The following is a 13,658-nucleotide window of genomic DNA, read 5'->3' as shown; positions in this document are numbered from 1 at the left end:
AGAAAGGTCAGGTTACCTACAAAGGGAAGCCCATCAGACTAACAGCAAATCTTTCTGCAGACACCATACAAGCCAGATGAGAGTGGGGGCCAATATTCAACATTCTCAAAGAAAAAATTTTCAATCCAAAGTTTCATATCCAGCCAGACTAAGCTTCATAAGCAAAGGAGAAATACGATCCTGTACAGACAAGCAAATGCTGAGGGATTTTGTCGCCACCAGGCCTGCCTTACAAGAGCTCCTGAAGGAAGCACTGGATATGGAAAGGAAAAACCAGGACCAGTCACTGCAAGAACAAACCAAAATATAAAGGCCAATGACACTATGAAGAAACTGCATCAACTAATGTGCAAAATAACCAGCTAGCATCTTGATGACAGGATCAGATTCACACATAACAATATTAACTTTAAATGTAAATGGGCTAAATGCCCCCAATTAAAAGATACAGACTGGCAAATTGGATAAAGAGTCAAGACTCATCAGTGTGCTGTATTCAGGAGACCCATATCACGTGCAAAAACACCCATAAGCTCAAAATAAACGGATGGAGACTTAACAAGCAAATGGAAAGCAAAAAAAAAAAAAAAAAAGCAGAGGTTGCAATCCTAGTCTCTAATAAAACAGACTTTAAATCAACAAAGATGAAAAAAAGACAAAGAAGGGCATTACATAATGGTAAAGGGATCAACACAACAAGAAGAAATAACTATCCTCAATATATATGCACCCAATACAAGAGCGCCCAGTTCATAAAACAAGATCTTAGAGACCTACAAAAAGACTTAGACTACCACACAATAATAGTGGGAAACTTCAATACCCCCTTGTCAATATCAGATGGATCAATGAGGCAGAAAATTAACAAGGATATTCAGGACTTGAACTCAGCTCTGGACCAAATGGACCTAATAGACATCTACAAAACTCTCCACCCCAAATCAACAGAATATACATTCTTCTCAGCACCACATAGCACTTTTTCTAAAATCGACCTCATAATCGGAAGTAAAACACTCCTCAGCAAATGCGAAAGAATGGAAAGCACAACAAAGTCTCTCAGACCACAGTGCCATCAAATTAGAAACTCACTCAACAACAACAACAAACACACACACACACACACACAAAGAAAAAAAAGAAACTCACTCAAAACCACACAACTGCATGGAACCTGAACAACCTGCTCCTGAATGACTACTGGGTAAATAACAAAATTAAGGCAGAAATAATGAAGTTCTTTGAAACCAATAAGAACAAAGACACAACATACCAGAATCTCTGGGACACAGCTAAAGCAGTGTTAAGAGGGAAATTTATAGAACTAAATGCACACATCAGAAAGCAGGAAATATCTAAAATCAACATCCTAATATCACAATTAAAAGAACTAGAGAAGCAAGAGCAAACAAATTCAAAAGCTGGCAGAAGACAAGAAATAACTAAGATCAGCAGAACTGAATTAGATAGAGACAGGAAAAAAACCTTCAAAAAATCAATCAATCCAGGACCTGGTTTTTTGAAAAGACAAAATAGACTGCTAGCCAGACTAATAAAGAATAGAAGAGAGAATAATGAAATAGATACAATAAAAATTGATAAAGGGGATATCACCACTGATCCCACAGAATTACAAACTACCATCAGAGAATACTATAAACACATCTACACAAATAAGCTAGAAAATCTAGAAGAAGTAGATAAATTCCTCAACACATACACCCTCCCAAGACTAAACCAGGAAGAAGTCGAATCTCTGAATAGAACAATAACAAGTTATGAAATTGAGGAAGTAATTAATAGCCTACCATCCAAAACAAACAAAAAAAAGCCCAGGACCAGATGAATTCACAGCCAAATTTTGCCAGAGGTACAAAGAAAAGCTAATACCATTCCTTCTGAAACTATTTCCAAATTAGAAAGGGAGGCACTTCTCCCTGACTCATGTTATGAGGCCAGCATCATCCTGATACCAAAACCTGGAAGAGACACACACAAAAAAAGGAAATTTCAGGCCAATATCTCTAATGAACATTGATGGGAAAATCCTTAATAAAATACTTGCAAACTGAATCCAGCAGCACATCAAAAATGATCAAGCACATCTACCATGATCAAGTTGGTTTCATCCCTGGGATGCAAGGCTGGTTCAAAATACAAAAATCAATAAATGTAATCCATCATATAAACAGAACCACAGACCAAAATGACATGTTTATCTTAATAGATACAGAAAAGGCCTTCGATAAAATTCAACACCTTTTCATGCTAAAAACTCTCAATAAACTAGGTATTGATGGAACATATCTCAAAATAATAAAAGCTATTTATGACAAACCCATGGCCAATATCATATTGAATGGGCAAAAGTTGGAAGCAACAAACATATGAAAACTGGCACAAGACAAGGATGCCCTCTCTCACCACTCCTATTCAACAGAGTATATTGGAAGTTTTGGCCGGGGCAATCAGGCAAGAGAAGGAAATAAAGGGTATTCAGAAAGAAAAAGGGGAACTCAAATTATCTGTTTATGGAAACCATGCTTGTATATTTAGAAAACCCCATTGTCTCAGCCCAAAATCTCCTTAAGCTGATAAGCAACTTCAGCAAAGTCTCAGGATACAAAATCAATGTGCAGAAATCACAAGCATTCCTATACACCAATAACAGACTTAAAGAGAGCCAAATCATGAGTGAACTCCCATTCACAATTGCTACAAAGAGAATAATATACCTAGGAATACAACTTACAAGGGATATAAAGGACCTCTTCAAGGAGAACTACAAACCAGTGCTCAAGGAAATAAATGAGGACACAAACAAATGAAAAAACATTCCATACTTATAGTTAAAAAGAGTCAATATTGTTAAAATGGCCATTTTGCCCAAAATTATTTATCGATTCAATGCTATCCCCATCAAGCTACCATTGACTTTCTTCACAGAATTAGAAAAAACTACTTTAAATTTCATATGAAACCAAAAAAGAGACTGTATAGCCAAGATGATCCTAAGCAAAAAGTACAAAGCTGGAGGCATCATGCTACCTGACTTCAAACTATACTACAAGGCTACAGTAACCAAAACAGCATGGTATTGGTACCCAAACAGATATAGACCAATGGAACAGACAGGGGCCTCATAAATAACACCACACATCTACAACTATCTGGTCTTCAATAAACCTGACAAAAACAAACAATGGGGAAAAGATTCCCTATTTAATAAATGATGCTGGGAAGATTGGCTAGCCATATACAGAAAACAAACTGGACCCCTTCCTGACACCTTATACAAAAACTAACTCAAGATGCATTAAAAATTCAAACATAACACCTAAAACTACAAAAATGCCAGAAGAAAATCTAGACAATACCATTCAGTACATAGGCATGGGCAAAGACTTCAAGACTAAAACACTGAAAGCAATTGCAACAAAAGCAACATTTGACAAATGGGACCTAATTAACCTAAAGAGCTTCTACACAGCAAAAGAAACTATCATCAGAGTGAACAGGCAACCTACAGAATGCGAGAAAAATTTTGCAATCTACGCATCTAACAAGTCTAGCATCCAGAATCTACAAGGAACTTAAACAAATTTATAAGAAAAAAAAATCCCATCAAAAAGTGGGAATATGAACAGACACGTCTCAAAAAAAGGCATTTATGTTGCCAACAAACATATGAAAAAAAGTTCATCATAACTGATCATTAGAGAAATGCACGTCAAACCACAATGAGATACCATCTCATGCTAGTTAGAATGGCGATCATTAAAAAGTCAGGAAACCGCAGTTGCTGAATAGGATATGGAGAAATAGGAATGCTTTTACAGTGTTGGTGGCAGTGTAAATTAGTTCAGCCATTGAGAAGACATAGCAATTCCTCAAGGACCTAGAACCAGAAATACCATTTGGCCCAGCAATCCCATTACTGGGTATATACCCAAAGAATTATAAATAATTCTATGATAAAGACACATGCACACATATGTTTATTGCAGCACTATTTACAATAGCAAAGACATGGAACCAACTTAAATGCCCATCAAAAATAGACTGGATAAAGAAAATGTGGCACATATACACCATAGAATACTATGCAGCCATAAAAAAGGATGAGTTCGTGTCCTTTGAAGGGACATGGATGAAGCTGGAAACCATCATTCTCAGCAAACTAACACTAGAACAGAAAACCAAACACTGCATATTCTCACTCATAAGTGGGAGTTGAACAAAGAGAACACATGGACACAGGGAAGGGGATATCACACACCAGGCCCTGTGAGGGGGTGGGTGGTAAAGGCGGGGAAAGCATTAGGACAAATACCTAATGCATGTGGGGCTAAAAACCCAGATGACGTATTGATAGGTGCAGCAAACCACATGAAACAAACCTGCATGTTCTGCACATGTATCCCATAACTTAAAGTAAAATTTTTTAAAAAAAGAAACATTATTTTCAAAATCACCCTCGTGATTCTGAAGCAGTTATTAAGCAGTGATTACTCTTTAAGGAAAAAGTAGTTTGATTATTATTTATCACATCAGAAAACATTCATATGCTTCGGATTATAAATCAAAGCATTCATAGTTCTCACTTTACAACACTGCTAGAATATTTAGCTTCTTTATGCACATATGCGTAATTTTATAGATGTAAACATTATAGTTAATTATAGCCAACGTATAAATAGAATCATGTTGTCATATTTCATAGGTGATTTTTCCTTTTTTGATTGGATAAATCATAATTTTTCCAGCCACTACTCCATCAATCAACAATCACTATGTTTCTAGTTTTTTGCCACTATCAACAACATTGCAAAAAGGAATCTTTGTGTATTTGTCATTACATACTAGTGACTTTATTGGTATTGGAAGAAATTCTCAGGGATAGAATTGTTGGGTCAAAGGATCTGTGAAGATTTGGAAATAATTTTTCCTGTATGAGGCGGTTTTTTGGTTATGCAGTTGCCTGGAAGCCGCTTGATAAGGCTGTCTGCAGAGGCACTGCTGGGCTGCCTCTGGCTCAGCCCGGCTGCTGGGTAGTCTTCCTCTGGGTTTTGTTTACACTGGTGAGGTTAGATCCGCCTTCCCAATGGCGGGCGTCATACCTCCCACCAAGCTCCATCTTCCTGGCTGGAGTTCAAACTGATGTGCTGGCTGCAAAACTCTGGCAAGAGGGCTTCCGTTTGCTGGACTTTGTGGGGGTGGGACCTGCCAAGACATGTCTCCTATTTCCCTGCTTTCAACTCTCCCTTTCTTGCCAGATTGCTTTCTCCAAAGGTTACCATATCTCACACTTCCCAGAGCAGGGTTTGAAATGGACTTTTTCTCTGTATTCCCACCAGTAATCAATATTAATGGTATTTTATATTTTTGTTAGTCTGATTTGTATAAAGTGATACCTCATTGTTAATTATAATTTCAGTCCTCCAGACACACAAAAATATCTGTCATTTGAAATTCATTTTGTGCAAATTGTCTTTTCATAGCTTTGCCCAATTATCCATTGGATGTTACACATACACATACATACACACAATTTACATTCACGTATATTAACCCTTTTGTGCTCTGTACAATTTATAAGAACTCCATGTATACGTGTGTGTGTATGGAATATGTAAAATTAGCTCTGCATTTTATAGATGTTCACAATTTACATTTTGTGTACTTTGAGTTCCGACTCTTATCCTTTGTCTCATCTATATTTCTTATATGCCATAAATAATATTTCTATAAGAAATACTTTTTCTGCATTTTATTTCTAGATGTAGTTGTCCCCAAATTGTCATTTTAAAAACAGAAAATGTATCCAGTAACTCATTTCACAATCTTTTTCTTTTGATGTATAGCTTAACTATACATCTTGTTCACATTTTAAATTTTTTCTCTTTTATGTTTTTCTCATGAAAGCAAGTTGTAAAATGCAAATCTAATCATCTTGTCTCATCTGAAACTTTTAAAGCTCTTCACCACCTCCTCAACAGACCCCAAAATGAAATATGAACATAAAATATAGCAGGCAAGACCATTCATTATAGGGCTCTATGCAGCCTTTTCAGCTTAGCTTCTCACCACCTATTTCTCTCCACATGACCTCTTCACATTACCACCTATAGACTACAATATCTTTTATTAAACAATCATGTCTTTGCCGATAGTATCTTTTATCTCTGTCTCTTGAGTGCTCAAGGTACTACTTGTTACCATAAATATGTTCAATATATGTTCTTGAATAAAAAACTTCTTATCGTTCCCTAAAGGCATGGTTCTTTTTTCTGCCTCTAGTTTGCACATACTGTGCCCTTTCTTTGGAATTGTCTATTTTTCAGTCATTTTTAAAGTTTATCTTAAACATCACATCATCTTACAGCAACCCCAAATTTTCTTAGGCAAACTTTCTGTATTCTTATAGTGTCTTGAATAATCATTGCCATAGCATGTATTATACAATGCAGATGAATAGTATGTCTTATCTTTTTCCTTAAATGATACCTGCAATGTCTTCAAAAGACTTATTTATATTTGTTTACTCAGTTTCTCCTTAGCTCTATGGATGTGTTATTATTGCTTACTATATATGTGTGTATAATTAAGAGATGAATGAGTCATTTTATAATAAGCTTTTACATATTCTCAATATAGATATATACATATACAAACATATACACATAAGCATATAAAATATATATACATACATTCTTTCTTTCTAAAGCCAGAGGAGCTTTCAGTCCTCAAAAGAAATGTAGCTGTTTTGAACAATGACTAATAAATTCTCATCACTCACCTCACTGGGTTACAAATTCCCATTTTCCTTTTCAGTGTGCCTCAGAATGGCCTTCTTTTTCATTCCAGAAATAGGAAGAAATTTAGACACAGAAATTAGTTCAGCAGCATTGAAATCAGCTGACTCATTGGAATTTTCTGAAAGGAAGAAAATAATCACTGGGAAATAAACCAGACCTCTCCTCAAGTAACTGTGAGCCTCTTTGAGCAACTAAAAACACTAGCCACAAGTATGTGTGATTTAGAGGGCAGAAAAAGTCTCTCCTATTCCTTAAATATGTTTACTGACAAAGTAACAGTACATGTTTCTTATACCTTAAATATGATCCCTGACACAGCAGCAGATGCATAATTCTTTGGATTGAAGAAGTGCGGAAGCCCCCTCTCAGAAGGTCAGGGACCCTTCATGGAGTAAAGACAATGGGTTTTTGGATATTTCTTCCAACTCAGTAAATTTATGCTGCCCAGAGGCAGAATTAGTGCATCCATGCTAAATTGAAGTTCAAGGACAAAGCAGCACGATATGATGAAAAATAAGGCTAGTCCTGTGGATTTTGATGGTTTCTCATGCAATAAAGATAAGGAAAGTTTAAGCTTTTAGACTTTTAGGGAAAATATAATAAATATCAAGCTATAGAAAAAAAGTAACAGGAAATGGGAATGCAAGAAACTGCGAAAAACATACCTAGGTCAGAGGATACAAAGTAGCAGATACGTAGGATGAACAGTCTAGAGGTCTAATGTACAACATGAGGATTATAGGTACTAAAATCGTACTGTATATAGGATTCGTGGCAAGTGAGGAGGTTTTAGCTGCTCTTGCCACAAGAAAAACACACAAAAAAGTAACTATGTCAGATGATGGATGTGTTCATTTGCTTTGCTTTAGTAAGCTTTTTACTGTCTATATACATCCCGTAAAATCTTGTTGGATACCTTAAATATACACAACAAAATTTATTTAAAGAAAAAAGTTAAACTGTCACTTATGACAGTCTTTTGTAAGATTAATATAGATTAATATCCATTTTAATAAAAGGAGGACCAAGTCAGAATATTCTGCTGCATGGTTTTTTGCATACCTCTGTCAGGAATAATCACAGACCTCTTAAGCTAAAGGCCTCCCTATGATTGCAATTTTGATGTTCACTAAGAATAATTTTCAGTCATTCTTGTCCCTTATATGCATCTAAGCTTCCTACTACATTTTTAGATTTTTTAAACGGTTTATCAAAGTAAAATGTCTAGGCCTCAATTGAGGCCACTGGTCTGAACCCCAGGGCAATAGACCCTCCAAGAACCTACAGACCTGAGGAATTTATTAGGTCCAGATCATCTGCATTCAGGCAAGAATTCATCTCCCGGTATTGAATTTGGTGGACAACATTCTCTCCTCTTGAGGAAACTGACAACAGAGATCGTAGGTTAGAGATCAGCCATCATAATAAAAATTTTCTTTCTTATGTGTGCTTTTTCCCAGCACTGCAAACATACCTCGTCTTTATCCATGCTATTGTTTCTACCCCATTCTATCACCACGCTCTTCCCTTGCAATGCCACACACTCAGATGAAATAGGCACAAGCCTAAATCTTCCCCACTGCCATTGTAGTAATATAACAACCCACTTTTTTTCCCCAAGTAAGCCAGCAGTCTCCCATAACTCACTGGAGCTTTTCTTAAGTCTCTCTAACAGTCTTTTCTCTCCCCTCCATTCTCACTATAGTTTTAGTACTTTTCATTTTTCACCTCAACTGTTAGAAAATGCCATCCCTGCCAGTCATGTGGTTTTCCTCGAATCCTTCATACATCCTGTTGCCAAAAGATCTTCCTAAAAGACCTCTGACCATTTCACCCCCCTACATAATACTCTTTAATGACTATGAATCTTACTGTGAAACAGAAGAACTTCATAATTTGTGCCTTTTCTCTTCTTCAGACTTAGCAGCCTCTCTTCTTACACTCAACTTTTACTCTCCCCACCCAACAGAAAAAAAAAAAAAAACAAGAAATGCTTCATTCTCTAGGCTTCTCTACACTTGTACATCTTCTTTTTTTTATTATTATTGCATTTTAGGTTTTGGGGTACATGTGAAGAACATGCAAGATTGTTGCATAGGTGCACACGTGGCAGTGTGATTTGCTGCCTTCCTCCCCTTCACCTATATCTGGCATTCCTCCCCATGCTATCCCTCCCCAACCTTCCTACCCACTGCTGTCCCTCCCCTAGTTCCCCTCAACAGACCGCAGTGTGTGATGCTCCCCTCCCTGTGTCCATGTGTTCTCATTGTTCAACACCCGCCTATAAGTGAGAACATGCGGTGTTTGATTTTGTGTTCTTGTGTCAGTTTGCTGAGAATGATGGTTTCCAGGTTCATCCATTTCTCACCCAATTCTCTGAGCCTCTATGTTCAAAATTTGTCTCCCCAGCCTCTTCGAAGCCTCCAGTAATTCCCCTCCCCTTTCAGTTAATTACTACCTTCTCTGTGACACTTTTGTTCCTCGTTCCTATTAATGTATAAGCATAATGGCTACATTGTAGTGTATTTGTTTACATATGTATCTCTTCCACTAGACTTGAAGTTCCACCAAGATTTATTGCCCATGTCTGTATCTTCAGAGCCTAATACACTGCTCAACAGAACAGCAAAATTTCTAATAAGGCGATTGATTATAGTAAGAGAAAATAAATGTTGACGCAAAATGTCATCCTAAACAATATATAAAATACTCATTCTGAACTTTCAATTCTATAATGCTCTAATTAAGCATGTAGATAGAGCACAAGAATCATCAATGCAACCTAACGCCCCATTTCTCCTCAGAAATCGTATTCCCTCTATTTAAAAAAAGAAAAAAAAATCCATAGAAATAGGGCTCCCTGTGTTGCCGAGGCTGGTCTTGAACTCCTGGACTCAAGTGATCCTCCTGCCTTGGCCTCCCAAAGAGCTGGGATTACAGGTGTGAGCCACCATGCCCAGCCCTTCCCTCTATTTTGAGAAACTGCTCAAACCTCTTTTAGATTCCATCTTTCTGGCCATTAGACTTGAGTCTAATATTTTTTTCTTCCCAAGAACTTCCTTATCCTGTAGACACATTAGATAAACCCTAATTTGACTCAAACCTGCAAGCCGCTGTCTTTGTCTTCGCTTTCGAGTCAAGAAGAATAATGCGACGAAAATGACCAACAGAACAACCCCAAGGATCCCGACTGCAATAAGGGATGACTGACGGGATGAGTGACCTAAGTAAATATCAAGAGATAGGATTATGTCTTATTGAAAATACCAAGGTCCCTAGTCACTGACTCTCTCTTAGGTCAAATACAGGATCCCTGAGGTAAGTATCAAATCCGCAGAACCTCTTCTGACCTAAAATTTCTAAACAACAACAACAAAAATTCTATGTATGCAGATAATTGGTCCCATGATCATAAACTCCATAATATACCTGTTGTGGCCTTTTGTGGGTTTTTGTGCTCTGAAATATCTGTAGGAGAGAAGAGAAAGAGGCTTAATTCTTTGAGTGATATATAGAACAAACATTTTTATTTCCTTGTCTGAACTCTTAGTCCCTCTTAACCAAGTAAATAACTCTTTCCCACCTAAAACTAGAGTCCTCTAGTCTTTTTTTCTCTGCACAATGGATATAGGTCATATGCTTCTCCTTGGTGAAGGCCAGTATATAACAATTGTTTTCATCATTCTTTCAGTAGAGACATTATGCTTTTCTAATGAGAATCCCCACCAGATCCCTGTGTTGATAAGTCTGGTTTTTACACAACATACATCACAGCCCAACCCCTCTTTGCTACCAGAGATTACAAGCTCAATCCAGGCTTCTGGCACTTACTTGTACAATTCACTGCAGCATCTTCCTTGTGCCCACATTCACTGTGGCCCCAGCGTCTGGCAGGACAATCCCACAAGGAAGACTCATTCCCTTTGCACTTGACTTCATTGAGCCATATGGGTCCAGTCCCCTGACCAAACTCTGCTTCTTTGAATGCTTTCAAAGCTGGACCACAGCCAAGTTGTTGACACACCACGTGAGCATCATCCAAGTCCCAGGAGTCATCACACACCGTCCCCCAGGAGCCTCCATGCCAGATCTCCACACGCCCGGAACAGGAAGTAGTTCCTTCTTGAAGTCTTATCTTGTCTGAAAAATCAGAGACATGTAGTCTATTTCTAAGATTTCTAAAAGTTTCCAAGAGTTCACAGGGGAAAAGAGAGATTTGAAACTTAAAAAAAAAAAAAAAAAAACTATTTAAAGTGTTACTGAATGTGCATTTTTAAATTTCTATTTTTACAAAATTTATCTTTTATGAGAGGACTTGTCATTTCAGCAAACTAGGTGTATTTCATCCTGCATGTATGATACATGGTGTGACTCAGTAAATGTTAAATGATTAAAGTTAATATTATAAATATGTGATGTCAGTTTCTTTCAAGTAGACAAGATCTTTGGAAATTGCCAGGTTGATAGAAATCTCACATTTCAAGAAGATGTAGAGTGTAGAAATACTTCAGGACTGATCTTTCTGACTGCTTTTCTCCTTATATTAGTGTAACAAGATAATATTTGAAAAATGGGAAAGTTAAAGTAGACCATTCAACAGTCAAATATTAAATCACATCTTCTCTCCTCCTCAGAGAAAGAAATTGAAAAAAATCTTTCCAGCAGACCATGGGAAGTATGATATCCTTTGGAATAATAATCACTGGTCCTGAATATCTACAGGTCAAATTAAATAAAATCAACTACACCATCCAAGTAGAATAGATATTACCCACAGGTTACCCATCCTTGCTTAATTAGATCTAACACCTTAAGCCAGTATGAGAATAGAAAAATAAAATCCATTGTGCCTTATCAGAAGATGAGAGCGGGGCTGCAGAATGGAATTTTCATATGGGTCGATGGATACTCACTGTCACATGTGATCCAGGTCTCCTCCGAGGGGTTGGCCAGTCTCTGCTCCCATGGAGATGACAGGCACTGCCACAGCGTGTCAGGTCCTTTTGGGCACTGAACATTGTCCACCCACATGGGAATGGACGTTGCCTTGTCTAAAGATGCAGCGTTGATTTTCCCTCTGTCTGCACAGCCCAGCTGCCTGCACACCACACTCACAGTGGTTTCAGACATGCCACTCCTGCCAACACTGCCCCAGGCTCCATTGTAAAAAACTTCCAAACGCCCTGCACAGGCCTCTCTGCTGGCTTCACTGGTCAGTCTCAGAGACATGAACTCTGCAGTGAAACACAGAATTAGTAGTTTTGCATCTTTCCTGAAGATTTAGAGATTCCTTCCTTTTACCTTGATGTAAGAATGGCTTTAAAAATAGGTACAATATGTCAGTTACTAATAATTCTTTAGTAACTTCTGGATAATTTCACACAGATGTTATTAAAATAGAGTATTTATTCTACAAATATATTATAGTTTTTTAGTCTTAGGTTTTGTACTCAGGGACCTCTTTAGATTCCCCTCAATGATTCTAAGAGGCTTTCCAGATCTCAAAGGCTCAGCACCTTTTTCAATTACATAGTTTGGATTTTTTTCTCCCAAAAATACTCTGGTGGTGGTTCTTCTTTTGCAACTGTCTTTGATAGTTAAAATTGTTAGACACTTCGGCACTAAAATCAATGTTTTGTGTACGTGTCTTAAAAAGACGTAGTTCGTTTGTCTTCTACCAAAACATGTCATTAAAAGAGGAATAAATCACTTCTGGCATACAGAGTTCTTCACTTCCTTAAGTTACTGAATCATAGTACTGTTTCTCCCAATATATTATGAAATAGTACATTTTTAAATTTCAGAATGTTTTCTAAGACTCATGTATACAAAACAAGGGCAGTAATCTCAGGCTAATTTTTGTTTCTGTGACAAGTAAATCTCATTTATCTGCCATGAAAAGTTGCTTGGGCATGGTAATTATCTTTTTTTACTGTAGAATGATGCACCATATGTATTTCTTCTTGTCCCGTTAAATCTGCTTCTTTATTAATACTGTAATTATCAAGTGGGGCCATTGAATCGCTATCTAATATCCAGCTCCAAACATATCTATTAAAAACCTTCATTATTAACTCTGCTGTCATCTTCATTATCTACAAGACCATTTCTGGTCTTTTCCCTCTGCAATATCACACCACGTTGCACATGAAGTAGCACTGGTACATCAAACTCAAGCTTCTGGTATCCTGACTCCTGCGCTCATTCCTTTTGGACCTGCTTTTCAGGAAAATCTTTAAGATTAATATCCCTCACTACTCTTCTTCAGTCCTTTCTCTATGTAATTGTGACTAGAGGTTATATGCAGAATTTACCTGAGCAGATAACTCCTGCATCCTCCTTGTGCCTGCAATTTTGCTGCCCCCAGCCATGTGAATGGCACTGCCAAATGCGGGATTCTTTTCCATTGCATTTCATCTCATCCAGCCAGATGGGCCCTGTTCCTTCCCCAAAATAAGCAGAACCAGTGGCATTAACGGCCTCTCCACAGCCCAGCTGTCTGCACACGACATGGGCGTCACTCAGGTCCCAGCTGTCATCACAGATCGTGCCCCAGGAGCCCTCATGATAGATCTCTACTCTCCCGGCACAGCGACCTCCTCCATTTACCAGGCGAAGTTGACCACTCTCTGCAAAGAGAAATGAAAATATTAATAACAAGCATTCCAAAGGATTTAGGAATGCATGTTAATAATATTTTCATAGATTGGTCACGGAGTCTCACCTATGCAGGGCACAGCGCTTTCTTCTGGAGGGGTAGGCCTGGTCGGGCCCAAAGATGATGAATTGCATGGGGACAGTGTTTGGGACTGGTTTCCTGCAAACACCAAAGTACTCAGT

At 37.7% G+C, this 13,658-nt stretch overlaps 1 protein-coding gene across 2 annotated transcripts in view; it reads right to left on the bottom strand.

The window, feature by feature from the left end:
* Positions 1–13,658, bottom strand: part of CD163 (CD163 molecule) — a 39,155-nt gene that overhangs the window by 2,143 nt on the left and 23,354 nt on the right. Inside the window, exons 9-16 of one of the 2 annotated variants that reach the window (XM_012474804.3) lie at positions 13,543–13,635; positions 13,133–13,447; positions 11,732–12,052; positions 10,650–10,958; positions 10,248–10,286; positions 9,922–10,041; positions 8,108–8,203; positions 6,800–6,936 (exon numbers count right to left, since the gene is read on the bottom strand). In XM_012474804.3, the coding sequence (XP_012330227.1) occupies positions 6,809–6,936; positions 8,108–8,203; positions 9,922–10,041; positions 10,248–10,286; positions 10,650–10,958; positions 11,732–12,052; positions 13,133–13,447; positions 13,543–13,635 (1,421 nt within the window). In that variant the 3' untranslated portion in view covers positions 6,800–6,808. The remainder of the gene's footprint in view (positions 1–6,799; positions 6,937–8,107; positions 8,204–9,921; positions 10,042–10,247; positions 10,287–10,649; positions 10,959–11,731; positions 12,053–13,132; positions 13,448–13,542; positions 13,636–13,658) is intronic. The other variant, XM_012474803.3, reaches the window with a different exon arrangement.

Source organism: Aotus nancymaae, unplaced genomic scaffold (assembly GCF_030222135.1).
Source record: "Aotus nancymaae isolate 86718 unplaced genomic scaffold, 86718_ANA_hifiasm-v0.15.2.pri h1tg000016l, whole genome shotgun sequence".
NCBI lineage: Eukaryota > Metazoa > Chordata > Mammalia > Primates > Aotidae > Aotus > Aotus nancymaae.
Note: the sequence above shows the minus strand (reverse complement) of the source record. Positions and strands in the feature narration are given on the sequence as shown.